At 44.6% G+C, this 27,600-nt stretch overlaps 1 protein-coding gene across 1 annotated transcript in view; it reads left to right on the top strand.

Annotated features, from left to right (window-relative positions):
• The first annotated feature begins 8,727 nt into the window (after positions 1-8,727).
• Positions 8,728-27,600, top strand: part of ABCA4 (ATP binding cassette subfamily A member 4) — a 110,500-nt gene continuing 91,627 nt past the window's right edge. The window contains exons 1-5 of the mRNA XM_065409660.1: positions 8,728-8,793; positions 17,976-18,069; positions 21,473-21,614; positions 23,988-24,127; positions 26,935-27,062. Coding sequence (XP_065265732.1) covers positions 8,728-8,793; positions 17,976-18,069; positions 21,473-21,614; positions 23,988-24,127; positions 26,935-27,062 — 570 coding nt within the window. The remainder of the gene's footprint in view (positions 8,794-17,975; positions 18,070-21,472; positions 21,615-23,987; positions 24,128-26,934; positions 27,063-27,600) is intronic.

Here is a 27,600-nt window from a genome sequence, read left to right as displayed (position 1 = left end):
CAAACTCATGCATGTATTGTGTGAACATGTATATACACACACATCATAGAGAGCTTTACGCCATCCCTGATAAGAATAGCACAAGGGCTATCTTCAAATATGCATTTACATTATATGCACTTATTATTATAGTCTGATATTTACTTTAAGTGGAATATCTCATTTACTAACAACCAATAAAGGATGGTTCAGAAATCCTTAATGATAAGATGCTGACTGTAGTGGGGCTAGGAACCTGTATTCAAACTATAGGTGCTATCAGTTTGAGTTTGCCAATCCCGGGTGTGTATTGAAATGCTCCACAAAAACATTTCATGTTTGTTCTCACAAATCCCACCCTTCACACACAGCAGAAGTAGGTCACATGCACAGCCTAGGCAAGGGAACTGAAAAGCAAATTCACTCCACCTTCCAATGTGATGGTATTATCTAATTAGGGCGATTACAGTTTAATTTAATCCGTTTGTCAGATGCAGCCTTCTGTGCAGGCATGCGGTCAGCAACTAGTGCCTCCTTTCTCAGAACAATTGACTTTTGGAAGTTTAATGTTCGTTTGTTGAATGTGTGAAGTAGTGGATTGTTGACGGCCTTGGAGACTGAGTCATCTGCTTATCCGCAGAACATGTGTAGCACAAGGCAGAAGCCATGCAGGTTCCCCCACTCTGCATTGCAAATGTATCTCACCCTGGCATGAACCGACCTCTATCTCCAGGCCTCCATCCACCCCCATCTCTTTGCTGAGCCTACAGCAAGGGTGCCCAGTTGTAATCTGAACATCTGTTCAACCGAAGTTGAACCAGGACCATCAAACTGATGGTAGAAGTCCCTGAATGCCCTGCATCCACACATTGTTGCACTTACAGTGCCATGGTTCCTGGCAAAACTCCATGATGCAACAGCTTGTGCAAGATTGTGAAAAGCCTTGGGAGCCCAATAAAAGGCCTGACTCCCCATTTCTAAGTCCTTTTCTCCCTTTCTGGATCAGCACTCCACTCTTGGTTCTTACTCAGCAAGAAATGCTTCACCTGGAGCACAAGGTTGAGGCAGTGGAGTAGGTTGTGGCAGTGCCTGTGGAGAGCCAGAGGCTGACATGAGCAGCTGATGCTGCAATGCTTGTGTGCCCCAACTCGTAGCGATCTGGAGCTATGCAGTACTTGTTTGTTTTGTGGAGCACTGCTTTTGGCTCTAGACCACTGGGCAGAGACTGGTCAGGACTGAGTTGTTCTTGAGACTTGGGATGAGCCATCCAGGCCCACTATGTAGCTTTTATTTACTAAACTGTAAATAAATAGAGTAGGACACAATTTACCACTGACCTTCTTGAATGCACCTCTGTGGAGCTCTGAGTCAGAACACAGGTAATAGTCCACTTCCTTAGAGCTCTGTTAGCTCGAATGCTTGTCTCTCTCACCAACAGAAGTTGGTCCAATAAAAGATATTACCTCACCCACCTTGTCTCTCTAGTATCCTGGGATCGATGTGGCTAGATCAACACTGCAGTCAGCTTCCTGTCAGCCTGATATACTGTATTCTTCAGTGAGCTTGTCACTGGATTATGGAAGAAATGTTGATAACTTTAAAATCTAGAGGGAAGAGTAGGATGGAGAGTGGACTTCATCAGCCTGCAGAGAGACACATTGGCTCTCCAGCCATATTGTGTGGCCTCTACCTTTATTTCTTCCTGTCCCTACCTCTACAGAGTAGTGATCCATGAGGAAATTGAAAGGCTGACAGAGGACAAACTGACCTTATCTTACAGGTATTTCTGGAAAGCATTGAATGTCAGACCTGAGAAACGCGGGGGCACAATGGAAGCAAAACTGAGGTATAAAGTGAACCTGTCTGGAATCCTTAGCTTGGGTAATATGGCAACAGAAGTGAGTTTTGAGAGTACACATCCATCCAATATGTCAACTATATTTAATGTCCTTTATGGACAATTGAATTTCCAAGTTACTGGGCCTGAACATCAATTGGATCTGATTTATCTACAGAGCCTACAAAATTCCCACCAGACAACTAGGTTGTAGTGGAAAAAGGTGAGCCTTATGCCACTTTATCAGACACCTAGAGCTCAGAAAAAGTGGTGAAAGCTGTACGGACTGCTGAGATTTTTATATAAGGGCAAAAGATCCTTTCTTTCCCCCGATCTGTCTTGTCAAACCTGCATCTAGAGGGGAATTTCTGGCACTTCAGGCAGTTTGCTGTTTATGTTCTGAAGGGTGGTGATCATGTACAAGAACAATTTTGGGGGGAACGGGAATTTCTCAGAATTAGTGAACAAGTAAACTATTGCTAAGCAAATGGAGGGGTAGAAATCTGCAATGGATATTCTGTTGCTCAAATTCCTAAAGCAGAGTTGAGCATGCTGTAGATATTCTTTAAACTTACAGTTGTTTCTGTATTGCTTAGAGATACACTGGTCAGCCCTTGATAATGTGGAGTCATTGATAGTGTCATGTTTTATAAGGGATCCCTTGCGAATCACTGACAAAGTGGCTTTACTACCTGGCTCCAGGATGAGATAAGGGAAGGCCATTGCTTACTGCCCAGGAGCCAGTTGAGATGCACTAATTCTTATACACAATATCCTTCACTCTTTTCTAGACCCTAGTACTGCAGATCTCAGATGAAGTACAGTATAGAAATTTCTTGACTCGTCATATGACTGTCTTCAGCCAATAAGGGACAGGGTTTTCTTTCTAGGATATGAAAATCATTCTTCTACTCTGTAATAGGCCAGCAAAGAAAACTGAACAAGAGCTGTTATTTTTTGATTTTCCTATAAGCAGGAACCTTGGAAGAGATTTCCCACGCTTTGCTAATACTCTTGTGATAGAACTATTTTATTTTTCTTGGCCCTTTTGTCAAGACTCCTGAAAGGGAGATCACATCCTGTAAAAGGAAAATTAACAAAGCACAAATGAACACATGCAATGTATCTAGCTCACATCCTGTGTGTGCGTGAGCATCGGGAGGGAGCTAAGTAGCATTCTAAATAGTAATGGACATGAATTTGCACTAGCTTTTTATTAAAAACTGAATTACGCATTTGTAATTTGTTCCCCCCATTACCACCCCCACCCCACCCCCAAATCAACAACTCAAGCTTTAACATGCTGGAGAATTGTATTTCTTCTAGTACTTGCTATTGGAAGCTGACAAATCAGATTGCTCATTAATACAACCATTTCCAGTCTACACTGATCTTTCTGGCTGGCATGCCGCCTTTAAAACTGAAGATAGAGCAAAACTAATCTCATTAGAAGTTTGCATACCTCTGAGCCTGACTTCTTTATCCATGATTTTATTTATAGTATTTTGCTCTATTTGACCTAATAGGGCCTGTAGCTGAAAACTTACAATTCTCTTCTTTCTGTAGGTCTTGCCAAACCTCCAGGCAGGAGGAAGGAATACTTAGGGGATACCCTGGGTTATTCTAAACTAAAGTTGTCCTGCTACAGAATCTGAGATCTGTGTCTCATCTCATTTCTCTGCCTAGTCTTTATATCATTAAGACTTTTTCCTATGCAGGAGTCTTAATCTCAGCCTGTATAATTTATAATCATCTAAAAAGGCCAAGTTCAAGGCAATCTAGCACCCACATCTTTAAAACTATTCATTTTTTAAAATAGAAAATTGAGGTTCTTTCCTTTTGTAAAGCCTTTACTAATGATGATGCTTTTGGAAGCAAAAATATATTCTCCTTCATCTTCAGAAAAACTGGAGCCATTGTTGAAATGTGACTTAATAGCTGACTGTGATCTCCCTTCTTCTGTTTTCTGTGCCAAAAATACTTCAGGTATTAATGTCATAAAGGGAACTTTAATAGTTTGTTTTAGGCCAAGAGGAAAAGTCCCTTTAAATTCTTCTTTTAATTCTTCAGCATTAGCGGATTCTTGACACTGTCAAATGAACAATTCAGTGGTTTATTCCTGTCTTAATAAGGGATTCCTTTGGGAATTTCCATATGATCATTAGCTTGTCCCTTGTTAATGAGTCCCTCCCCTGATAAGGAACACTTGTATTATGACTCTTTCCCTACTACCATCAGCAAGTCTAACTAGCCAATTAAATTTCTAAGCAGGGTCTGGATTACCCCATTTACTGCCCCTTCTCTTCCCCAAGATTATTCCTGCTGCCGGAAATCTCAACGAGATTCAGAACACAGTGGCAAAAAGACCTAGATCTCCCTGGATGAATGTAATTGTCCTGTGTGGCAGTCCTCACACTGCTTATATTCTTCTTCTTTTACAAGTTCCCTTTGCTGACAATAGTAAGAGAGAGTATAGTGTGCCTTATATAGGACAGGCTTATGACTATGAGTACGATTAAGAGAGTCCTCATTAAGACACGAATAAGCTGATGAATGGCTCAGCTAATGGAGCCAGGAAAAGGAATAGTATGTGTGGGAGACTGTGTAGGGGCCATAGGTGCCGACTCCGTGGGTGCTCTGGGTCTGGAGCACCCATGGGGAAAAATTGGTGGGTGCAGAGCTCCCCCTGCCCCAGCTCGCCTCTTCCCTGAGTATGCTGCATGCCTGCTTTTTCCCCCTGGCTCCCAGCACTTGTGCCATGAAACAGCTGTTTTGCAGGGGCAAGGACTGGGAGGGAGGGGGAACTCGGTGCGCTCGGGGGAAGAGGTGGGGCCAGGGTGGGGATTTGGGGAGGGGTCCAATAGGGGCAGGGAGAGGGCAGAGTTGGGGCGGGGACTTTGGGGAAGGGGTTGGAATGGGGATGGGGCAGAGGTGGAGTCAGGGCAGAGCCTGGGGCAGGGGCGGCGCAAGCACCCACCGGCGACGGGAAAAGTTGGCGCCTATGGTAGGGGCCATTGCCAGGCGGTGTGTATAGGCATAAACAGTCTTGAATTCCTGTCCATAGTTGTTGCAGAAGGCCTGTGGAGCAGCTTTCCCTTGCGGCTGGGGGAGCTAGACTAGGCATGCCTAATTCCCACCCTACTGAGCTGCCTCTGCTAGGTGTGGGTGTGACACTGTATGGAATTGAGACATTTTATATTATTAATACCAATATTGTAAAATTGCAATGAATTGTGCCAGATATGTCATGTAAGGCGTCAGTGATAAATGTTATGATTTGCCAAGTATGATGATCTTGTTTATATGTTTGTATAACTTTTGTATTGTAAGTTATAGATATGTATGTTATATCTGCATTTCAAAACTTGTGCTGTGTTTCTGGGTGACACCCCCAGATAGACTGGCATCACCACGGCTTAGCCCAAGGGTTCTCAAACTGGGGGTCGGGACCCTTCAGGGGGTCACGAGGTTATTACATGGGGGGTTGTGAGCTGTCAGCCTCCACCCCAAACCCCGTTTTGCATCCAGCATTTATAACGGTGTTAAATATATTAAGTGTTTTTAATTTATTGGGGGGGTCACACTCAGAGGCTTACTATGTGAAAGGGGTCACCAATACAAAAGTTTGAGAACCACTGGCCTAGCCTGTTCAATGGCCCATCAAAGGTCATCAGTTGTACAATGAACCCATTGAAAAAGCCAGGGACTACACCTTATGAGTCAGCAGGGCATGCCTCTGGACAGAACCTATGGTTTGCCAGCGGGTGTCCGGTTTTCAACTGGAACGCCCAGCTGAAAAGAGACCCTAGCAGCTCCGGTCAGCACTGCTGACTGAGCCATTAAAAGTCCAGTTGGTGCGGGGCTGGCAGGCTCCCTACCTGGCTCCATGCGGTTCCCCGGAAGTGGCAACATGTCCCTCAGGTCCTAGGCGGAGGGACGGCCACGGGGGCTCCATGCTCTGCCACGACCCCGCCCCAAGTGCCGGCTCCCAGCTCCCATTGGCTGAAAACTGTGGACAATTGGAGCTGGGGAGAAGGGGGGCAGCATCTGCGGGGGGAGGCAGTGCGCAGAGCCGCCTGGCAGTGCCTCTGCCTAGGAGCCGAGGGATATGTTGCAGCTCATGGGGAGCCCTCCGTGGTAAGCACTGCCCAGAGCCCGCACCCCAAAACTCCTCCCGTGCCCCAGCCTGTAGCCCCCTTCCGCACCCAAACTCCCTCCCACGCCCCAACCCCCATCCCTGAGCCCACACCCAAACTCCCTCCATCCCTGGCCCCACCCCAGATCCCTCCCCCCCAGCCGGAGCCCTCCCTCCTCCCCCAACCCCCCGCCCCAGCAAGGATCCCCTCCCGCACCCTGATCCCCTCATTTCTGGCCCTATCCCAGAGCCCACACTCCCAGCCCAGAGCCCATACCACCTCCCACACCACAACCCCCTGTCTCAGCCTGGAGCCCCCTCCCACACTCCAAACCCCTCGGTCCCAACCTGGAGCCCCCTCCTGCACCCCAGGCCCCACCCTCCAGCCTGGAGCTCCCTCCTGCACCCCAAACCCCTCATTCCCCAGCCCAGAGTCTGTACCACCTCCCACACCCCAACTCCCTGCCTCAGCTCAGAGCCCCCTCCTGGACTCCAAACCCCTCATCCCCAGCCCCACCCCAGAGCCTGCATCCCCAGCTGATGTGCTCACCACCTCCTGCACCCCAACCCCCACCCCAGTGAAAATGAGTGAGTCAGGGTGGGGGAGAGCAAGCAACGGGGGGGGCAGGGATGTAGTGAGCGGGGGCAGAGCCTCAGAGAAGGGGTGGGCGGAGCCTCAGGAAGGGGCAAGGAAAGGGATGGGACAAGGGTGTTAGGTTTTGTGCAATTAGAAAGTTGGCAACCCTAACAGAACCCCAAGGCTTTTCCATGCCCGGTGCTGTGAAACTTTTGTTTGGGGCACAGGAAGTACAGCAAGCCACATGGCAAAAGGAACATAAAGGGCAGCTGCATCCTCTCCATTTTGTCTTCATTCTTGCTTCTTACCTCGGGGATAACTTTTCTGCAAACTGACACTCTGAACAAAGGACTGAACGACCCATCCAAGGTGTGGATGTGTTCCTGGACTTTCAAGCCAGCAAACTCACCAATATTGCTAAGAACCTGATACATGGACTTTGAGTCTCTGTATGTATCTGAGTGCTTTACCATTTAGCTCTGCAGAAATTAATATCTGTGTCTCCACACTTTCTTGTCTGTAAAATTCTGCTTAGCTGGTGGGTAGCTGGCTGCTTTTCACCTGAACATGGGTGAACAAGATTTAGCCATCTTTATGAAGAAGTTTTCTTGTTCCCCTGCATTCAATATTTTGTTCTGTAATTCTGTCAGGTCATCTTCCTTTTCCAGAGTCCCAATTAATGTTCCTTCCCAGCACAAGTAGTGCATTGGGATTGGCCTCAAACTCCACCAGCAACATGAAAGGAAACACACACACCCTCCAAATATTGGACCTCCTTCTCAGAGTGTGATGCCTGTTTTAGGTCTTCAGTCTACCAACACCCATTAGGAAGCTTTATTTCTTCAGTTGCAGCATTATTATAGCATTCAACAACTGTTTGTGTGAATAATTGATTTTTTTTTTTGGTTTTGGTTAGGTAGCTAAACTGAAAAAAAACCAATACTTGTTTTGGGCCAAACTAAATATTTCATTCAACGCAAAACTAAACTTTGTTTTATTTTAAAGTGTTTTGATCCCATTTTGTTTTTAAAATATAGCTACATTTTGAAACACAAAGTTTTGAATTGGGGGGGGGGAATATATATATTTTTTTTGGATGAAACTACTTGACTCAAATTCACAAATACTTTTGGTCAACCCAGAACTTCATTTTTTGGTGAATAAACTATGCGTCTAAAACATTTTTCCCAGCTCTATGTTAGACAAGGCACATGCAGTGTGTTCAGTTGGTTCCCTGTAGCCTCCACCCAATGGTAACACAGATGCAGAGGTGCATCCTTTCAAAACATCATACATAATCCATTTGCTCTCTTGTGTCGCAATAGCTTTTTATAGCCAATCTGACTTCCTTTTGTGCTGTGTCTCTAATATGAGCAATTAAAGCTGATGGGGTGATGTTGAATAGTGTATGCGACTGTTAACCTACAAAGAATGAGAACCCTCCAGGCGTTAGTGCTGGTAATTTTGCATGAAAAGTCCTGCTGTGGAGTTTCTCTCTTTTTATCTGACAGCTGATAAGCAGCACAGTCAGTGTGACCTAAATTTGGTCTTAAATTTCCTGCCCCAATCTTTTCCATGCTCAAAATGAAAAGAAAGAGCTAATTTCTACCAGGTTTTGTCATGATTGGTGCCACGTCTTCTGTCCAAGGCTGGCCTTTTTTTAGCTTTGGTTTAGGGTTAAGTACTTTCTCAGGTGATGAAAAACTCACCTAAGGCTTAAATGTTTTCCTTGAAGTGTCAAGGAATTAATACTGATTTTATTCTAACACTTCTGAAAATCCAGGTATCAGAGATATTAGATTAACCAAACATACAAGGAAGTAGTTACAGATAGAAAATCCAAATGTTTCCTTCCATGCCAGGGTAATAGTTGAAATGAGTAAAAAGAGGTCCATATTTTCATTTGAAAAATGTCCTCTTGTTTATCGACCCAGAAAAATGAGTCACGAGAACCACTCTCCCAACAAAGGAAAAACACCATATCCTGTAGATCAACATTTGTCTAGAACAAGATGTATAAGGCATGATTGAAAAGCACTGGCCAGTAAAGTAAAGGGAAAGAGATGTAAAAAGAACAGAAGCTAAAGCAGTTATTCTGCTGAGAATTTTGTTTCAGGTATTATCTGAGCCCAAGTGTGAGAGATAAAGATGGATGCATTTTATACTACAGGTTTGTGGCGCTGTTGATGCAGAAGAACAATGAGCTTCCTTAGACAGGTCAGACTTCTGCTGTGGAAGAACTGGACACTCAGGAAAAGGCAAAAGGTAAAAGATAAAACCTTAGTCTTCGGGTTTCTACTTTAGAACATGCTGAGAATATTACAGTGCAGACAGTCAAATGACTGGTGCATTTATCAGCCTGCTAAACACGTGCGTACTAGAGAGTGAAATCGGCTGTGCTGCGTCTGTAGGCCTGCCCTCGGGGGCTTAGTCCATTTGTTTGCAAGATGCACTTTGCAGAGTAAATTTAGAACAGAGGTCATTGTACTGAGTATCTGACAAACAGCATGGCATACAGTGAAGATAGTTCTGGGTACTGAGGTTTTGGTGCTTGGCTGTAAAGATATGCACAAACAAAAATGACTTGTGCACCCCACAACCTAGAGCAAGTCTGGCTCCAGATCTTAATGTTGCCACTCATGTGCACTTATATTTAGATGTGAATCCAACTGCACAAAGTGAAGCTCAATTTTTTTATTACATGGTTGAATGACAACAGTAACGGTGAGCAGGAATTGGAGAAACATTTTAAATCCTTTTCCATAATACTTTCTCTAGGACAGAGCAACTAATACATATTACGTAAATGCCTTATTTACCATTGTTCATTTTTTATTTCTTTAAACCAAATTATCTTAGGGCTAGTCTACACTGGCAATGCTAAAAACTTGCTGTGCTCAGGGGGGTGTTTTTTCACACCCCAAGCGAGAAAGTTGCAGCGCTGTAAATTGCCAGTGTAGACAAGCCCTTACAGCCTGGTTCTCTGAGGTGTTGGAAGCTCTCCATTTCCACTGGCTTCAAGTCAAAGGAAGCTGAGGAAGTTCAGCAGTTCACAGGATCAGGCCCTATATTTCTAACTAAAGATAGGTTACCATATTTCAAGTTCCCAAATAGAGGACACTACTAGGAGGAGGGAAAGGGGAGCTGGAGGTAGGGTGCTGGAGGGAATATTTGGGGGGTGCTGGTGGGTTGTGTGTGTCCTAGGAGGGGGTATTTGGGGGCTGCTTGAGGGGATATTTTGGGGGGGAAGGGTGCTGGACTACGGTGTGTGTACTGGGAGGGGGTATTTGAAGGATGCTGTAGGAAGAACCTGATGGATGCTGGAGGGGTTTCCTGTGGCCTCACACTCAAGGTGGGTGGCAGTGTCCTGCTCCCTGTCATGGATGCAGCACCAGCCTGTCAGTCAGAGTTTCCCTGCCGGCCTCTCCCCCTCCTTAGGGCAGGGAGCCAGGGCAGGCCCTGTCACCCCTCCTGGCTGGGTTCTGAGGCCCTGCAGCAGGGCAGGCGGTCCAGCATAGAGGCGCTTGGTGGCTCTGCTTATCTGGCAGGCTGGCTGGGGCCGGGGCAGGCAGAATGCAGGGGAGGGACCAATCAGGGCATGGAGACTGCTCCTTCTGAGCTGCAATGTTGGGAGCAGAAAAAATCCCAGATATTTCCTCTTATTTCAAAAATCTGCCCAGTTGGAGGACAGAGGATGGGGGGGGAAAGGGTCATGTCCAGGAAAACTTGGACATATGGTAACCCTAACTAAAGACAATATGACTTAAACAAGAGACGTGAACTATGGTAAGTGAGACATTCCTGTGGCTATCACAGAATCATGGGATTGGTTGAAATGGTTCCCTGTGTGTGCCTTTGTCTTTGAGCCCTATAATAAAAACAGACAGTCATCTGCCACCGGTGTGACGTTGTGCAGTCTACATAGTTTTATAAAAAAATTGATAATAAGTGACTATAATGCAAAAGGTCTCTTGTAAGGTATCATTACAAAGCTCATAATCTACTGAGTGTGATCATCCTATTTGTAGAAATGTACCACTCTTGTATCTAAAACTAGAAATATAAAATGTAACTCTGAGGGCCTATTGTAATTATGTAAAGTGTGGGCCATTAATGATGGTTTGGAATCTTGATGACTCCCATTGTCTGCAGATGGCTGTTTACCTGTGAGTCTCCCTGTATATGTGTGTGCTGGCAAGTGAGTAATGAAGTCTTGCAGTGACATGTGATCATGTCACCTGAACTGGAATCCATCTTTAACCTGGTGCTTTTCCAGTGGGGGTGGGTGGAAACCCAGAGGGACAAAGGGTTCCCGCCTTATGCAAAAGATATATAAAGGGGTGGAAGAGAACAGATGGAGAGAGGAGCCATCATGGAGAATCCCCTAGATAACACCTAAGCTGGAACAAAAGCTGTACCAGGGGAAAGAATTGTGCCCAGGCCTGGAAGGTGTCCAGTCTGAGAAAAACTTACTGAAGCATCTCTGAGGGTGAGATTATCTGTATTTAGTTTGATTAGGCATAGATTTGCGCATTTTATTTTATTTTGCTTGTGACTTACTTTGTTCTGTCTGTTACTACTTTGAACCACTTAAATCCTACTGTCTGTATTTAATAAAATCACTTTTTATTTAGTAATTTACTCAGAGTATGTATTAATACCTGGGGGAGCAAACAACTGTGCATATCTCTCTATCAGTGTTATAGAGGGCGAACAATTTATGAGTTTGCCCTGCATAAACTTTATGCAGGGTAAAACGGATTTATCTGGGTTTAGACCCCATTGGGAGTTGGGCATCTGAGTGCTAAAGACAAGCACACTCCTGTGAGCTGGTTTCGGGTAAACTTGCAGCTTTGGGACTAGTGATTCAGACCCTGAGTCTTTGTTAGAGCAGACTGGAGTGTCTGGCTCAGCAAGACAGGGTGCTGGAATCCTGAGCTGGCAGGGAAAACAGAAGCAGGGGTAGTCTTTGCACATTGGGTGGCAGCTCCCAAGGGGGTTTCTGTGATCCAACCTGTCACAGTGGTACCCCTGCTTCTGTTTTCCCTGCCAGCTCAGGATTCCAGCACCCTGTCTTGCTGAGCCAGACACTCCAGTGGTACATTTCTACAAATAGGATGATCACACTCAGTAGATTATGAGCTTTGTAATGATACCTTACAAGAGACCTTTTGCATTATAGTCACTTATTATCAATTTTTTTATAAAACTATGTAGACTGCACAACGTCACAACCGGATCTTAGTTGAATCAGCTTTAGGCCACCTTTAATGTTGCGTGCAATTTTGCAAACTTAGCTGAGACTTACTGCTATGAAATCTGGTTTCACAGAGCATCTTTCACATTCATGTAACCCCAAATATTTTGTGGTTTAAAAAAATTAATTAATAACAAAGGCGGCACTGGAAATGGCAGCACATGCAGGAAATACAGCAGCCATTGTGCCCTCTACAATAGCTCCTTCAAACCTTGAAGTCAATGGAGACTAGACTACCTGTGTGCTTAAGGACTGCAGGATCCAATCCATCAAACTGCTTGTCTCCATGTTAAATCTGCTTGTCCCCTCTCCCATTGCTGCCCAGTACATTTGCTCCTGCAATCCGCCTCACCAACAGTACTTGGTGATCTATTCTACACTGCGTTGCCAGCTCTCGTGATTTTATTGCAAGTCTCACAATATCAGACATTTTTTCTTAAGGACCCAGCTCTTGGAATTGTATGATTTCCTCAAAATCTCAGCTTTTCATGTTTTTATTTTTTTATTTTATTTTTAAGTAAGTTTCTAGCAGTTGTGGTTGTGGAGAAAATCTTGAAAACATGCACCCTGAAGGCTCAAAAACCCAAAGGCAAATACAAAGAATCAAATTGTATTGTTTTTGAAAATTGTATTTTTTAAAGCCAATCTGCTGATATTTTGGGGGATAACTAGTGATTTTTGAACATTTGGGGTTGGCAATCCTGTCTACAGTATTATGACACTTCTAGTTTAATTTAACAATCTCATGAAGGAATACGCATTGGGGATTTCCTTCTGTGTAGCTGGTTCTCACTGCTCTTCTCTGCATAGCTAAGGAAATTGACACAGGCAGATGCCTGGTGTGACTAAAATCCAGGTAATTTCATACTGTATCCTGCATGTGCTGACTTCAGTGCAGAGGGTGACTCCACTAAGATGGCTGAGCCTGAGCTCAGCTCTCAGCTGCTTAGACCAACAGCACATTCCATTGATCGCAATTTGTTTGTTTTAAAGAAAGCAGCTAATGGTGGCAGGATTTTTTGGTGCTCATCCATTCTGTGCTATAGACTGAGACTGAAAGGACTGCTGCAGTCTGGTTTCTAAGTTTTTGTTTTATTTTAAGAAGCTCTCCTGTCTCCAAAGGTGAATATTTGGAGAACTTAGAAGACGTTAGTTTAAAAGACTAATTCTTTGATAGAAAATGGTTGTTATAAAATATAACTATTTTCAATGCTTGAAATAATAATTTCATTCAATAAACCTATTTAGATATTTGACCTGTCACTTCAAAATATCTCTGCATTACGAGGCTTCAGTTAAAAAAAAAAAAAGTGAGGAGATTTTTGTGCTGTTTTTTTCACATGGAAATCTCAGTAATGTTATGTCAGGTCTTTCCTGATTTTGCATGAGAGCTCTGAGGGGTATTGAGGATTCTTAGCTTTTAAAGCGGGCTGTTGAATCTGTAACAAAGAAGTATTTTGACTCCCATGCTTGTGGTATAAATCAAACAACTGAAAGTTTTAAACATCAGTAAAAATCACTTCCCCCAGCCTCTTCTAGGTTTCATGTGCACGGTGACCACAGTAGCATAAACCTACTAGTTCTCTAGTTCTCCATAAGAACATTTCAAGAAAAACAAGGTAGTCAAGTCCTGAACTTCTAATGTCAGAAGCAAGCAGAAAAGATGTTTTTTGGGGGAAAAAAGAACCCATTTATTTTTTTCACCCATCAGAAGCAACCATATGAGTGTAAACCCAACTTTTCCTCTTTCACTAGAGCAGGGGTCGGCAAACTTTACATTTAAACGTTTTTAGAAGGTCTTGCTATAAGTCTATAATATATAACTAAACTATTGTTGTATGTAAAGTAAATAAGGTTTTTAAAATGTTTTAAAAGCTTCATTTAAAATTAAATTAAAATGCAGAGCCCTGCAGACCGGTGGCCAGGACCTGGGCAGTGTGAGTGCCACTGAAAATCAGCTCACATGCCACAGGTTGCCTACCCCTGCACTAGAGGAATGTCTTCACAGCAGAAAAAGCTTGGGTGATCAGCATCCAAGTTAGCCTATACCAGGTGTGAGTAGCCACACAGCAAAGCTGTACCCACGTTACTGTGTCCTCACTGGTGCCAGGGCTGGATTAACCTTTTGTGGGCCCAGCACCAAACATATTTGTGGGCCCCCATAGAACGCTACAGCAGGAGTGCGGGAACCTCCCCTGCACACACACCCCTTGTTCCCCGCAGCCCCGTCCCTGCCTTGCCTCTTCCCCCTAAGGCCCTGCGGCTCGCTGCTCTCCCTCCTCCCTCTTCTCCGTTGCTGGATCCTCTCCATCTCCCTCCTCTGAGGGATTTAAGCAAAGTGAATGTGAAGTCATTGTATGCTTTGCCTTTGTATGTCCATATATTTCCTTTCTGACAAACAAGAAAACTTAATCACGTGGACCAACTAACCACTTCCAACAAATGCAGGCATAAATATGCATGAAACGTTTCCCCATAAACGAGCCTAGTTTGGTCCTTCATAATCCCATACAATTTTGACCACTCAGTGCATGGCACTTTCTAAAGCCAGACCTTAATTGCATTTATTATTTAATAACAGTCTTAATCTGATAAATAAGAGTTGTGTTTAATTTCTTTGGCATGCAAAAATCAAAGACTTCTGGACATGGTGGTAAACTCTAGATCAGTGGTTCTCAAACTTATATTTTTTGCGTACCTCTTGAAAATTGCTGAGGATCTCGGCAGACCACTTAATGATCTTTCCAAATGTTGTTTGTACCGTTAGCTAACTATTGTAAAGCACTTTGGATAAAAGTGCTATATAAAAAAACCTTAATGATAATTAACTTTTTTTGTTCTACAAATAAAAGCACACAACTCATATTTTAATATCCGTAGTCTTACCTTTCAAATGCGATGGATGTGCCCTCTCTCCCCCGCCGCAGCAGCCCTGAGCTGAGGCTGGGAAGAAGGGCCATCTCTCCCCAACTGCTGTAGCCCTGGACCTGGGGAAAGTTGTCTTTCTCTGGCTGCCGCAGCCCTGCATGTCCCAAATTCCCCCCACCTCCTCTTCTCACCCCACTGCCCCCTCCCACCTACCCCTTAACCCCCCAAGGCCACCAACTCACCTTACATGTGCATCTTCTCCAAGGTCCAGGCACCGAATTAGTGGAGCCACGCCTGTGCGGCTCCACTAATTAGGTGGGTGGCCCTTCATTCTTTTGTGTGCCGCCATCCAGGCGCACACCTTAGAGGGAACTATCTGTGGACCACCTGAATGGAGCTTGCGGACCACTGGTGGTTCGCGGACCACAGTTTGAGAACCTCTGCTCTACATAATAGTAAAATTATAAAACAAAGCTATATATTGTGTATATATACCAGAGCAGGAGTAGAATTAAAATCCTTGAGATTTCAGTGTCTGCACAGAGGATAAAATGCACAACTTTCTGTAACAAAAATTAAAAAGTCATGTCTAATGCTCTTCTCACTGCACTGAAGAGGGTGGAATTTTTTTTTTTGCCTTCATCTATCATTATTCCTTAATTTCTGGGGGGGAGCTATGGCTTCGGAGTGAGGGCCACCGGCAGGGCTGGGAGCGGGGATCCCAGGGTTGGAAGTCAGAGGCACCGGCAAGGCTGTGCTAGTGGGGGCTGCCTGGATCGGTCCCTGGAGTGAGGCAGGGGCGGGGGGCAAGCACAGTGGGGCAGGGCGGAGCAGGGGGGATAGACAGGATCCCCCCAGGGTGGCGTGGAGCCAGCACCTACCTCTCTCTGCCAGAGCCAGGTCCTGGGGAGCCAGTTCTCTCTCTCTCCAGCAGAGCTGCAGTTCCTCCAAGCAGAAGCAGCTGCTCTTCCCACCCTCCTGGCGGGGAGACTGATTGAGGATACTCCTGCAACCGGACTTTTAGTGTCCAGTCAGCAGTGCTGACCCAACACTGCCAGGTCCTCTTTTTGATCGGACTTTCTGATTGAAAACTGGACACCTGGCAACAGAGGCGCCCCAACGAGGGGCAGGAGGCCATGGCCCCACCCCTTTTAAAAGTAGAACTGCTATGCCTTAAGGGCGAGCAGTGGGGAGGGGCTAAGAGGTAGAGAGGAGCAAGTGGCTGGCAGGCAGGCGAGTGGGCAGAGGAAGGGGATGGAGAGGAGCGGGAGATGGGGGGGATAGAGGCGAGGAGGGGCTATGGGGTGGAGAGGAGCAAGCGGCCATGTCGGGGAGGGGCCAGAGGGTGGAGAGCAGTGAGCCTCGGGCGGGGGGAGGGGCACAGAGGACCGAACAGTGGGGGGGGGGGGGAGAGGAGGGGCCAGAGAGCAGAGAGAAGCGAACGGCCGGCGGGCTTGGGGGGAAAAGAGGAGCCAGCTGTTGGTGGGGGAGAGGGGCTAGGGGGCAGAGAGAAGCGAGTGAGGCAGATGGGGCAGAGAGGAGTGAGCGGTTGGTGGGGCCTCCAGGATGGGGCCTCAGGGCGGAGCACAAATAGAGCAGGGGGGCGGGGCCACGGTCCAGGCGCTGTGCCCCTTTCTCAGTGTGGGCCTGACGCTATGGCAAACCTGGTACTGAGTGGTGGTGCACTCCCCTGTGTGAGGCACTAGAACTTCTGAGGGCGTTTAGCCCCTGGCTTTGTATGGTGCAGTAAGATGAGCCACTCATATTCTTTCTCAGTGAGTTGTGGGAGAATCTTTCGTTCTGAGCACACACAGGGAATTGTGGGAAGGCATTAGAGTATTGTCAGCGCTCAAGTGACATTTTAGCTGGGTTATCAAGTTGAGTGAAAGCAGCATGCGGTGTTAGCCTAGCACGTGAGAGGAGCCAGCTAGCCTGGGTTGAGACTGAGATTTTTGTATGTGAACAGGAGGAGATTAGAGGCAACAACACCCAAGTAAGAACCCTGGAGAACTCTGCACTGAAGACATACCCTAGGAGCCTGTTTGATTTTTTTCTTCCACTAAAATCACTGGTGGTAGGATGACCTGAAGTGGATGTTACTGTTTAGGGAAAATCCAGGCCTTGTGGCTGAATTAGCTGCTGGGGAGGTGAAAGCTGGGAGGGGCAGAGAGGCGTCATCCCCAACTGCACAGCTGCTCCCTACTCCAGGCCAGAGAGGTGGGAAAACAGGAGGTTCTTCACGGTGGCAGATTTCCCAGTCCCTTGGTCTAGCAGTGCCCCTGCCCCCCGCGCCGGTCTGCCTTTTGGAAGCACTAAACTGTATTTTTTTAACTCAAAATTAAATGTGTGAAATAGGAAATGCTTGCTTGGCAAAAATTTCTCCGTCCTTTAGCCATAAGCCTAGGCTGAGCTTAATTAAAGCTAATAAACAAAGTTACAGTGGAAAAGACAGGGCAGCTCCAAAACTCTGTTTTTAATTATACTGTGGAATTTCTTTCTGCTCGATCCCCTGTCACCATTTAGCCTGAAGAAGGCCACGGGCACACGTGATGCATTCTGCAGATTGCTGTACATATCTGGTGCCTGGGAGAGAATTTCCTATGTGCAAACCAACTACTCAGGATTTGGGGAGAGTCTGTTGTGGCTGTTACAGGAAATGTAATGCAAGGTGGATAGGCACAGAATAACACAGCAAGCTCTCCCAGCACAAATACAGCACAGACAACAATAACAATAAAGGGCCAGAGAAGTGGGGAATGTGTGGTAGTTGCTATATGCTATAGCTATCAAAGAAAGATATCAAAAGGAAAAAAAATAATAGTTTTAACTAGTCAGATAAGCATCTGAAGGGAAAATATATTTTGTGGGGGTACAACTGCTAACTCAGCAGAAGGAGTTGGTTGCAGGTGTGCTCCATGAACCTTGTCCTTTTTCATCCCTATAATTTCCTGTGGGCCACAGAGGCTGTTAATCCCATTTCACAAGAAACTCAGTGCACGGTTGCTATTCTTTCTCTTCTCCAACCTCCCCCACCCAGCCCAGCAGTCCTGCGTCACTGTCTGACTAGCTGCTCTTCTCAACAACTGTCTAGAATTATTATTTTTTGTTGTTATTTTAGTATCTATTCTTAGCTGTTTAGCACCTGCTGCCTCCTCTTTTTTTCACCTTAGCTTTTTAATCACCCTTGGTTTTTAAACATTCTTCCAGTGGATGGAGAGGAGCACTGAGTTCATGGTGATGTTCAGTAGGGCTCTGTTTGTTTTGTAAATTATTGGATGAATTATGTCACATTTCTTTTGTATACACTTTTTTTTCCCTCCAGCTTCGTTTTCTGGTGGAGCTTGCATGGCCTTTGTCTTTATTTCTTGTCCTTGTCTGGCTGAGGAAGGCTAACCCAGTCTATCGCCAACATGAATGTAAGAATATATATTATAAAACTAAAACATAATAATAATTAATAATTCTTATTGCAATAATGTCTAGAGGCCCCAATCATGACTCAAGGCCCAGTTGTGCTAAGTGTTGTACACATAAAAAGATGGCCCTGCCCTAAATAATTTATAGTTTTAGTAATTTTTAGGCATATGATGTCCCTGAATTAAAGTAACAAAACAAAAAATCCTACGTTAACAATTTGTGGGCCATTTCGCTGCTTATAAAGGCAGCAGCCATACCAATACTATCCTAATAGTAGATACTGGGGGTTGTCTATGCTGACGGTTCTGAGTGCTGCTCATTTCTCTGCTATTGATGGCACCTTGCTCTGCCAATAACCCCTCCTCTCATTTCCAAATGTAATTGCTTGGCTCTATGCACATATTGGTCTAAACACTGGTCTAACTTACCCTCTGGGATATTGGTGGGGTTGCAAGGTTATAGATTTAGCCAGAATTAGGCCTGTTGTTGGAAATCCTCCCAAGAAATTTCCCAGTAGTTTCCAGATCACAGGTCCTGGTTTTCATGGGGGACTTCAATCACCCTGACATCTGCTGGGAGGGGAGAGAAATACAGCAGTACACAGACAATCCAGGAAGTTTTTGCAGAGTGTTGGGGACAACTTCCTGGTGCAAGTGCTGGAGGAACCAACTAGGAGCCGTGCTCCTCTTGATCTGCTGCTCACAAACAGGAAAGAATTGGTAGGGGAAGTAGAAGTGGGTGGCAACCTGGGCAGCAATGACCATGAGATGGTCAAGTTCAGGATCCTGACACAAGGAAGAAAGGAGAGCAGCAGAATACGGACCCTGGGCTTCAGCAAAGCAGACTTTGACTCCCTCAGGGAACTGATGGGCAGGATTCCCTGGGAGGCTAATATGAGGGGGAAAGGAGCCAGGAGAGCTGGCTGTATTTTAAAGAAGTCTTATTGAGGTTGCAGGAACAAACTATCCCGATGTGCAGAAAGAATAGCAAATATGGCAGGCGACCAGCTTGGCTTAACAGAGAAATCTTCGGTGAGCTTAAACACAAAAAGGAAGCTTACAAGAAATGGAAACTAGGACAGATGACTAGGGAGGAGTATAAAAATATTGCTCGAGTATGCGGGGGTGTGATCAGGAAGGCCAAAGCACAATTAGAGTTGCAGCTAGCAAGGGATGTGAAGAGTAACAAGAAGGTTTCTACAGGTATGTTAGCAACAAGAAGGTGGTCAGGGAAAGTGTGGGACCCTTACTGAATGGGGGAGGCAACCTAGTGACCGATGATGTGGAAAAAGCTGAAGTACTCAATGCTTTTTTTGTCTCAGTCTACACAGACAAGGTCAGCTCCCAGACTGCTGCACTGGGCAGCACAGTATGGGGAAGAGGTGAGCAGCCCTCAGTGGTGAAAGAACCAGGTTAAGGACTATTTAGAAAAGCTGAACATGCACACAAGTCCATGGGGCCGGATATAATGCATCCAAGGGTGCTGAGGGAGTTGGATGATGTGATTGCAGAGCCATCGGCCATTATCTTTGAAAACTCATGGCGATTAGGGGAGGTCCTGGACAATTGGAAAAAGGCAAATATAGTGCCCATCTTTAAAAAAGGGAAGAAGGAGAATCCGGGGAACTACAGACTGATCAGCCTCACCTCAGTCCCTGGAAAAATCCTGCAGCAGGGCTTCAAGGAATCCATTTTGAAGCACTTGAAGGAAAGGAAGGTGATCAGGAACAGTCAACATGGATTCACCAAGGGCAAGTCATGCCTGACCAACCTGATTGCCTTCTATGATGAGATAACTGGCTCTGTGGATATGGGGAAAGCAGTGGACGTGATATATCTCGACTTTAGCAAAGCTTTTGATATGGTCTCCCACAGTATTCTTGCCAGCAAGTTAAAAAAGTATGGATTGGATGAATGGACTATAAGGTGGATAGAAAGCTGACTAGATCATTGGGCTCAATGGGTAGTAATCAATGGCTTGATGTCTAGTTGGCAGCTGGTATCAAGCAGAGTGCCACAGGGGTCTGTCCTGGGGCCAGTTTTGTTCAACATCTTCATTAATGATCTGGATGATGGGATGGATTGCACCCTCAGCAAGTTTGCAGATGACACTAAGCTGGGGAGAGAGGTAGATACACTGGAGGGTAGGGATAGGGTCAAGAGTGACCTAGACAAATTGAAGGATTGAGCTAAAAGAAATCTGATGAGGTTCAACAAGGACAAGTGCAGAGTCCTGCATTTAGGATGGAAGAATCTCATGCACTGCTACAGGCTGGGGACCGACTGACTTAAGCGGCAGTTCTGCAGAAAAGGACCTGGGGATAACAGTGGATGAGAAGCTGGATATGAGTCAACAATGTGCCCTTGTTGCCAAGAAGGCTAATGGCATATTGGGCTGCATTAGTAGGAGCATAGCCAGAATATCGAGGGAAGTGATTATTCCCCTCTATCGGAACTGGTGAGGCCACATCTATAGTATTGCATCCAGCTTTGGGCCCCCCACTACAGAAAGGATGTTTTGAATAAATTGGAGAGTGTCCAGCGGAGGGCAACGAAAATGATTAGGGGGCTGGGGCACATGACATATGAGGAGAGGCTGAGGGAACTGGGCTGCAGAACAGAAGAATGAGGGGGGGGATTTGATAGCAGCCTTCCACTACCTGAAGGGGGGTTCCAAAGAGGATGGAGCTAGGCTGTTCTCAGTGGTGGCAGATGACAGAACAAGAAGCAATGGTCTCAAGTTGCAGTGGGGGAGGTCTAGGTTGGATATTAGGAAAAACTATTTCACTAGGAGGGTGGTGAAGCACTGGAATGGGTTACCTAGGGAGGTGGTGGAATCTCCATCCTTAGAGGTTTTTAAGGCCCAGCTTGACAAAGCCCTGGCTGGGATGATTTAGTTGTGGTTGGTCCAGCTTTGAGCAGGGGGTTGGACTAGATGACCTCCTGAGGTCTCTTCCAACCCTAATCTTCTATGAATCTATTAAATTAATGATTTGGTTTGGAAGTCCTGGGATTACTCCCCACTTACTCTCACATTTGTGAATATTAATATGACATGGTCCTTAACGTATTCATTTTAGTAAACGTGGAGGGTGGAATTTTCAAAATGCTCAGTGTTAGCCTAACTCCGCTTCCTTTGAAATCAATGGGAGTTCTACCACTGACTTCAGTGGGAACAGAGTTAGATCAATTCTGAGTGGTTTTGAAAATAATACACAGAACATATGTCTTTTTACTTAACAAAGACAAAAACCTGAAAAAACTTTCCTGGCTAACAAAGTAACCATAACATTCCTCTTGCAACAAGAAAACCTGTGAAGCTCCTAATGTTCATTCAAGCTGCCTTAGGAATGAAACCCAACAATTAATATTTTGTCTTCTCTTCTCTGTTTCATATACACAGGCCATTTTCCAAATAAGGCTATGCCCTCTGCAGGAACGCTGCCATGGTTACAGGGCATCTTCTGTAACATGAACAATCCTTGTTTCCGAAGCCCCACCCGTGGAGAATCTCCTGGCGTTGTGTCTAACTACAACAATTCCATGTAAGCAAAGAGGAATCTCCTGCATTCAGGGAAAAGAGATGTGTGTGCTAGGTTGGGGCTGCATTAATATACTGAGGTCCTGGAGAAATGCCTAGCAGCCTGTCTCTAATGCATATCACAGATGTGACAGATCTTGGTGAGCAGTCATGGAATAACGTCAGCCACAAAGTTCACCCTCAAATTGGCTGTAATCCCCATCCCCTATCAATGGGGTGGGTACATGATAAAGGATATTTTATAGAATTATTCTGCAGTGTGAATTCAAATCCAACCCTTGGCAGAAAGTTGAGCATCCAGGAAGACTGGATGGTTCAGGATAGAGGTAATGGAATATAGAGCTTTTCAACTGTAGCATGTAGATCTAGATCTAGCCCTGGTCAATAAAAACCAAAAGGTTGCATCTGATGGCTGTTCTATGGCCTGTGTGAAATGAGTTTGGTGGTGTCCCTCCAATTGCCAGTGAACAGGTGTCCACATCACAAAAACCACTCCTTCAATTGCCTATTATAGTAGAAGTCTAACAACAAAGGCCCAGGAATTAAGAGTATAGAACCTGAATTGTCTTTTACCACCATTTGAGATACTTCCTCTAAATCAGGGCTGGGGCAAACTGGCAATGTGGGAAAGCTTGCATTGACTCCGCCCATGCTGTACCTGTCTTGGGAATATATAAAAGACTTCCCTCAGTCTGTCAACTCTCAAACACTAAATTCACTAATGGGGAGATGGGCAAAATTCTGATCTTTTGGTCAGAATCATCTTTGCAAGTGCTTCAGTGTATTGTGTATTATAGCTGACTCATGCAAGTCATGGAGTTTAGCAGGGCAAGGACCTCTAGAGTAAAACGAGGACAATTGCAAAATCTGTTCAAACATGCAGAAAATAATGGCCACATGCCCACTTGTCAGGGGGTGGTTTTATCTTTTGAGCAGTGATACTCAGACTTCCAAGGTTCAAGAGCCTAATTAGCAATCAACATTGCCTAAAAGAGCCACATTAGTGTGAATTCATTGTTTCATTTACTATAGTACTATCTATTCATATTTAAACAGTATGATGGGAAATATTTAGTTAGTTTATTCTCACAGCAAAATGACTGACCAAGTATTATTATTTTATCAACTACAGTTGGTTAATAATATAGTAAAAGCATCCTGATTGCTTAATAACTTAGGCTAATAATTAAATCAGAGTTTTAATATCATGTGCTGCAAAGAGCCACAGAAAGACACATTAAAGAGCCACTTGCTGTTCACGAGCCTCAATCTGAATATCATTGCTTTAGAGACTCCAAAGCGGAAACGTCCATGAGCTAACAACATCAAGGCCATCAAAGATGCAGCCATCTGAAACTGGCCTACTTTGGTTTTCCCTTTTCATTCCACTTTCTTTTTTTGTTTATCTGTGAACATTTAAAATGTTAAATCAAATGGAATGGCCTATGAGCTAGTGTATTTGTTTTCTGTATAATGCACCTTTACTTTTCTAGGTAGTCTCTTTTTCCAGCTGCAACTTTGTGAGGCAAATCAGACTCAAGACATCAGAGGAGGCAAACACACTGTGCTCTCTGAGAGACTTGACTTGACTTCCTTCTTGTTTTCCTGTTTCCTATAATCTTAAAATAAGTTATTTAGGTTGAAAGTATCAGTCTTTGTATGGAAAAATATAGCACTCTTAAAGAAATGCTATATTTCTTTAAAATATCTGGGAGGAATTGCGCATTATGTCCAGGTTCTATCTCATGCCCACTGCATAGGGACTGGTCATCTGTGACAGCTCAATACCTAGATGTGCTCTGTTTCTCACTGGTACTTATTAGAATTTATTTGTACCTGTCCCACAAATACAGAGTCTGATTCTTCCACCCTTACTTGTATTGTACTACTGTACCTTACTCTATGGGGTGGGAGGGCTACACCCTGAGTAAAATACTGCTCAGCATGAGTAAGCATGACCAAATTGGGCTCAAAGTAATTTTCATTTTCAAATTGGGCATGCAGGTTGCTGCTGTTTAGTGCAAACTTTGATTCTCTTACAATAGCTCAAATAGTCTCTCTGTAATATCCGTTAGATTGATGCTGCTGTAATGAATCCATAAAGATGGACATGTCTGTAGCCTGACAACATTAAAGTCATTCCAAAGGGTTTAAGTACAGAAATAGGCTTTAACCAAAAGCTCAAACTTTGGGGAAGTTTGGATCCTAATCCAGATCCGAACATTGCCCCCTACATCTAGTGGACACTATGACCAGATTAACCTGTGTGTGAAGAGCCTCATTCTCTTTGTTTCTGCCTTTCCCATGACATGTAAGGTTTGTCTTACCTGCCCTGTGTCATTAGTCTTTACTAATGACTCATTGATTCTTCTTTCAGCTTAGCAAGAGTGTATCAAGATGCTCAAGAGCTCCTACTCCAAGCACCTGAAATCCATGACCTGGGCAGAATCTGGGAGGAATTGCGCATTATGATCCAGTTTATGGAAACAATGAGGACTAATCCTGAAAGAATTGCAGGCAATTTGTTTCATTATATTCTTTAGACTTTAGTACATTCCCGCCCAAGAGCTGGGTAATCCTCACCTCTGCAGACAATGTCAGGAGTGACCATACAATTCACACCTGCCTGTTGGTAAACATACATTTAAACATTCTGTATTTGAATGGCCTTAGAAATTATTGATTTAAATTCTAAAAGGACACTCCCAAAATTAGTGGGACAAAAATGGATTGGCCCTGAGAGTGACAGTGACCTATTTTAGCTACAAATCCTTCACCTCAGGATTTTTTTATATATAAAATCTAATATTGTGACTCAGCAAATATTTGTTAATAAGACAATATATACAGTGACTCCAATAAACCATATGATACAGGTGTTCTAGGATGGTGTGTGCATATACTTGGGGCACCTCAAAATACCCCAAAATGTAGGCTTTTTAAGAACACAAATATATTCTGAGCTGCATTTTGGAAGCGAGCTGCAAAAACTGATCCCAAACAATCAGCCCTGTGGGAGTGAGGAAAAGCGCAAAATGCCAGAGCTTTGAAGTTCAGAGTTCCAGGGCCGCACTCCAGGTTTTTCGAGCTTTTCAACTTTCTTTGCAATCCCAGTTCTGCATTCAATGTTCCTTCACAGGGCATGTCAACTCTATTTAAGTCAGAAAATAAACAAGTGTGTTCCAGCTGCCAGGCATCCTGTGTAGCCCAATATTAGTGCTGCTTCAGAATCCCAGTTTAAAGTCAATAGCCTGATTTATTTTAAAATAAAAGTTGTATTCTGCTTGTTCATAAAGCAACCAACAAAACTAATGTTGGGGATAAAGAAACAGGATGAGAAGTGCTACTCTTTCTTCTATGTGGAAGGAATTACTGGCTCTTTCTGTGTGTGTCTGTGTGTGTAAGTACTGTAAATTACATATATAAACTGTGTTAAGAGAACATTAAGGGGGAAAAGTCAAGCACTCAGAAATTAGGAAATGCCACAATTAAGGTTGTCTGTCAGTCCACCTTCCCTTGGCTCTTTGAACCAGTCCCAAGACTCGGCCACCCCATCACAATCCCCATTCCACCCAGTCTCTTCCTTTGCCATTTCCCCAGTCCCAGCTCCTAATTTTTCTGCATGCCTGTGAGCCTGATCCCTCCTCCACAGATGAGGCACGAACAGTGGGGAGTACAGAAAGCACAGGATACAGTCTCCCTGCTCTCAGTTCCTGTCCTTGGTACCACAGCAGTCCTAGGTTTCCTGCAGGAGCAATTGCAGGGAAGGTCTTTCTCAGCCCCTGGACTCCTGTGCATGTTCAGTGCTGATGGAATCTTTGAAGTATTTACCTGCCAAACCTAATAAGTCTCTACTGAGTGTGAACTGAGATATTCAGAAGCTCATAACTTGGCCAAATTTAGCAGATTTTCCCAGGGATGGCAAGAGATGACACATGCTGACACCAGTGCAACCTCCCTTCCTCCTCAAGCTCCCCAGCCAAATTTCAAGAGCCTGCTGCAAAGCATGGAGGACTAGAGTTTCTCAATTAAACAATTACAAGAATTGTTTTTAATATGGGCAAAAAACCCATTTCCCCCTAGCTTCATTCTGAGAAACAGCTGAACTGTTTCTGCTGAAATTTTCGAAAACAATTCAGTGTGAGGCAGACATCTAGCATGGAAAATTTCACCCCAAACACTAGTCTGGTGAAGTTAAAAGCAACTGAAAACAGGGTCTTATAGTGAGAGGTGTCCAGCAAACTTAAGTATGGGTGGCACTACCTGCACTATCTATGAGAGACACTACAACATTTAACAGTAACAGTGCAGAACTTATGGGCCAAATTCTGAGATCCTTACTGAGTTTTTAGTTGGACAGTTCTCATGCAAAATTCCTGTTGACATCAACGAGAGTTTTAACTGAGAAAAACTGAGCAAGAGCTTTCAGGGTTTGGCTCATTAGTAACCTTATCAGGAGTTAAGGTGTTTTGGACCCATTACTGTAAATTATATATATTATCATAAAGATGGAAGGAATGGAATTTTGTGGCCTTTCGCGTGTGTGTGTGTGTGTGTGTTGTTTCTTGAGTGGGATTTGTTTAATAGTGGGGACTATAAAGCTTTAATGCTGTTCCTTGAGACATGCCCCTTGAAAAGAGTAATGAAGTTTTGCTTGTGAAAGTTTTTAAAAGGGCCATTTTTACAAAATATAAAATCAGGCTGATTGCGCACATTGCTGTTGACAGTGAATGCAAAGTGAGTGTAAATGACACCGATTGTCAAAGGTTGTTTGTAAACCACCAGCAGAACAGGGAGGGGGAGACTGGGACATCACAACCTCATAGTAACTGAATATGTAAAACAAAACATTACTTCAAAAGAAAAGGCCAAGATTTCCAAATGTGACCAGTGATTTTGGGTGCCTCCGTTTTCAGTTGCTTATCTTGAGGTGCTTTTAAAAGCAGTGCTCAACTATGGGGAGGCCCCCTTACTGTTTTAGGGGCTACCTCACTTCCATCTCATTCAAAGTGCAAGAAGGTGGGGGGGGGGAAGATGTAAGGTTGGTGTGTGTGTTTTAAAATACTTATGTTCATTAAGCGCCCCCTACTTTTTTCCCCATAATTCAAGCACTGTTTAGGAGATCTGACTTTCAGGCGGTGGATGCTCTATATTTTCTGAAAATAAGGCCCTATTAAGGTGTCTGGTGATGGACCTCAAAGTCACTAGTAACTATTGAAAACCTCGGCCAAAGCATACCGTTTCCAGGGGTCTAAGCAGGGCATTCTTTAATTCACCTTGTTCAGCTTCTCAGTGCTCTTTACATTGCTTCCCTCTGCATTCAGGTAGAGGGTTAAGAATCCGAGACATCTTGAAAGAACAGGAGACTCTGACGTCCTTTCTGCTGGATGATGCTGGCCTCTCAGACTCAGTGGTTTTCCAGCTGATTAATTCTCAAGTGCGCCCTGAACAGGTGGGTTGATATAGGCTATGTCTACACTTACAGCAGCAGGTAGAGAACGTACACTGCAAATGCCCCCAGCGTCGGTATAAATAGCAGTGTAGATGATGAGGCACTGCTTAGGTGAGAAGAGTAAAGGCATGCCAGAACCTTAGGGTGTATACCCTACATGGCTCTCTATATGCCTAAGCAGTGTCTCCCCTGTCTATACTGCTGTTTTTAGCAGTGTAGTGTTCCGGAGCCTTTCACTGCCATGCATGTAGCTATACAACAGTGTGGACGCAGCCTGCCTTTCATTGTGGCATGTAGCTACATGTACCCTACCCAGTGTAGACAAGGCCTTTTGGTATAACAGCAGCCACCTGCTACTACAAGGCAGTTATCTGTGTGGAATGGAATCTTTGTACATTCAGGAATAAAAAGCAGCCCAGCTGGAGGTACCAGATGGGTGATAGCGCCTCTTCATTAGTTTTTCCAGAATCCAGACTTATTTTGGCCTCTAAAAATACCTGGGGGATGGACTGAACCAGGGGCGGCTCTATGTATTTTG

The sequence above is a fragment of the Emys orbicularis genome, chromosome 8, assembly GCF_028017835.1.
Source record: "Emys orbicularis isolate rEmyOrb1 chromosome 8, rEmyOrb1.hap1, whole genome shotgun sequence".
Taxonomy (NCBI): Eukaryota; Metazoa; Chordata; order Testudines; family Emydidae; genus Emys; species Emys orbicularis.
Note: the sequence above shows the minus strand (reverse complement) of the source record. Positions and strands in the feature narration are given on the sequence as shown.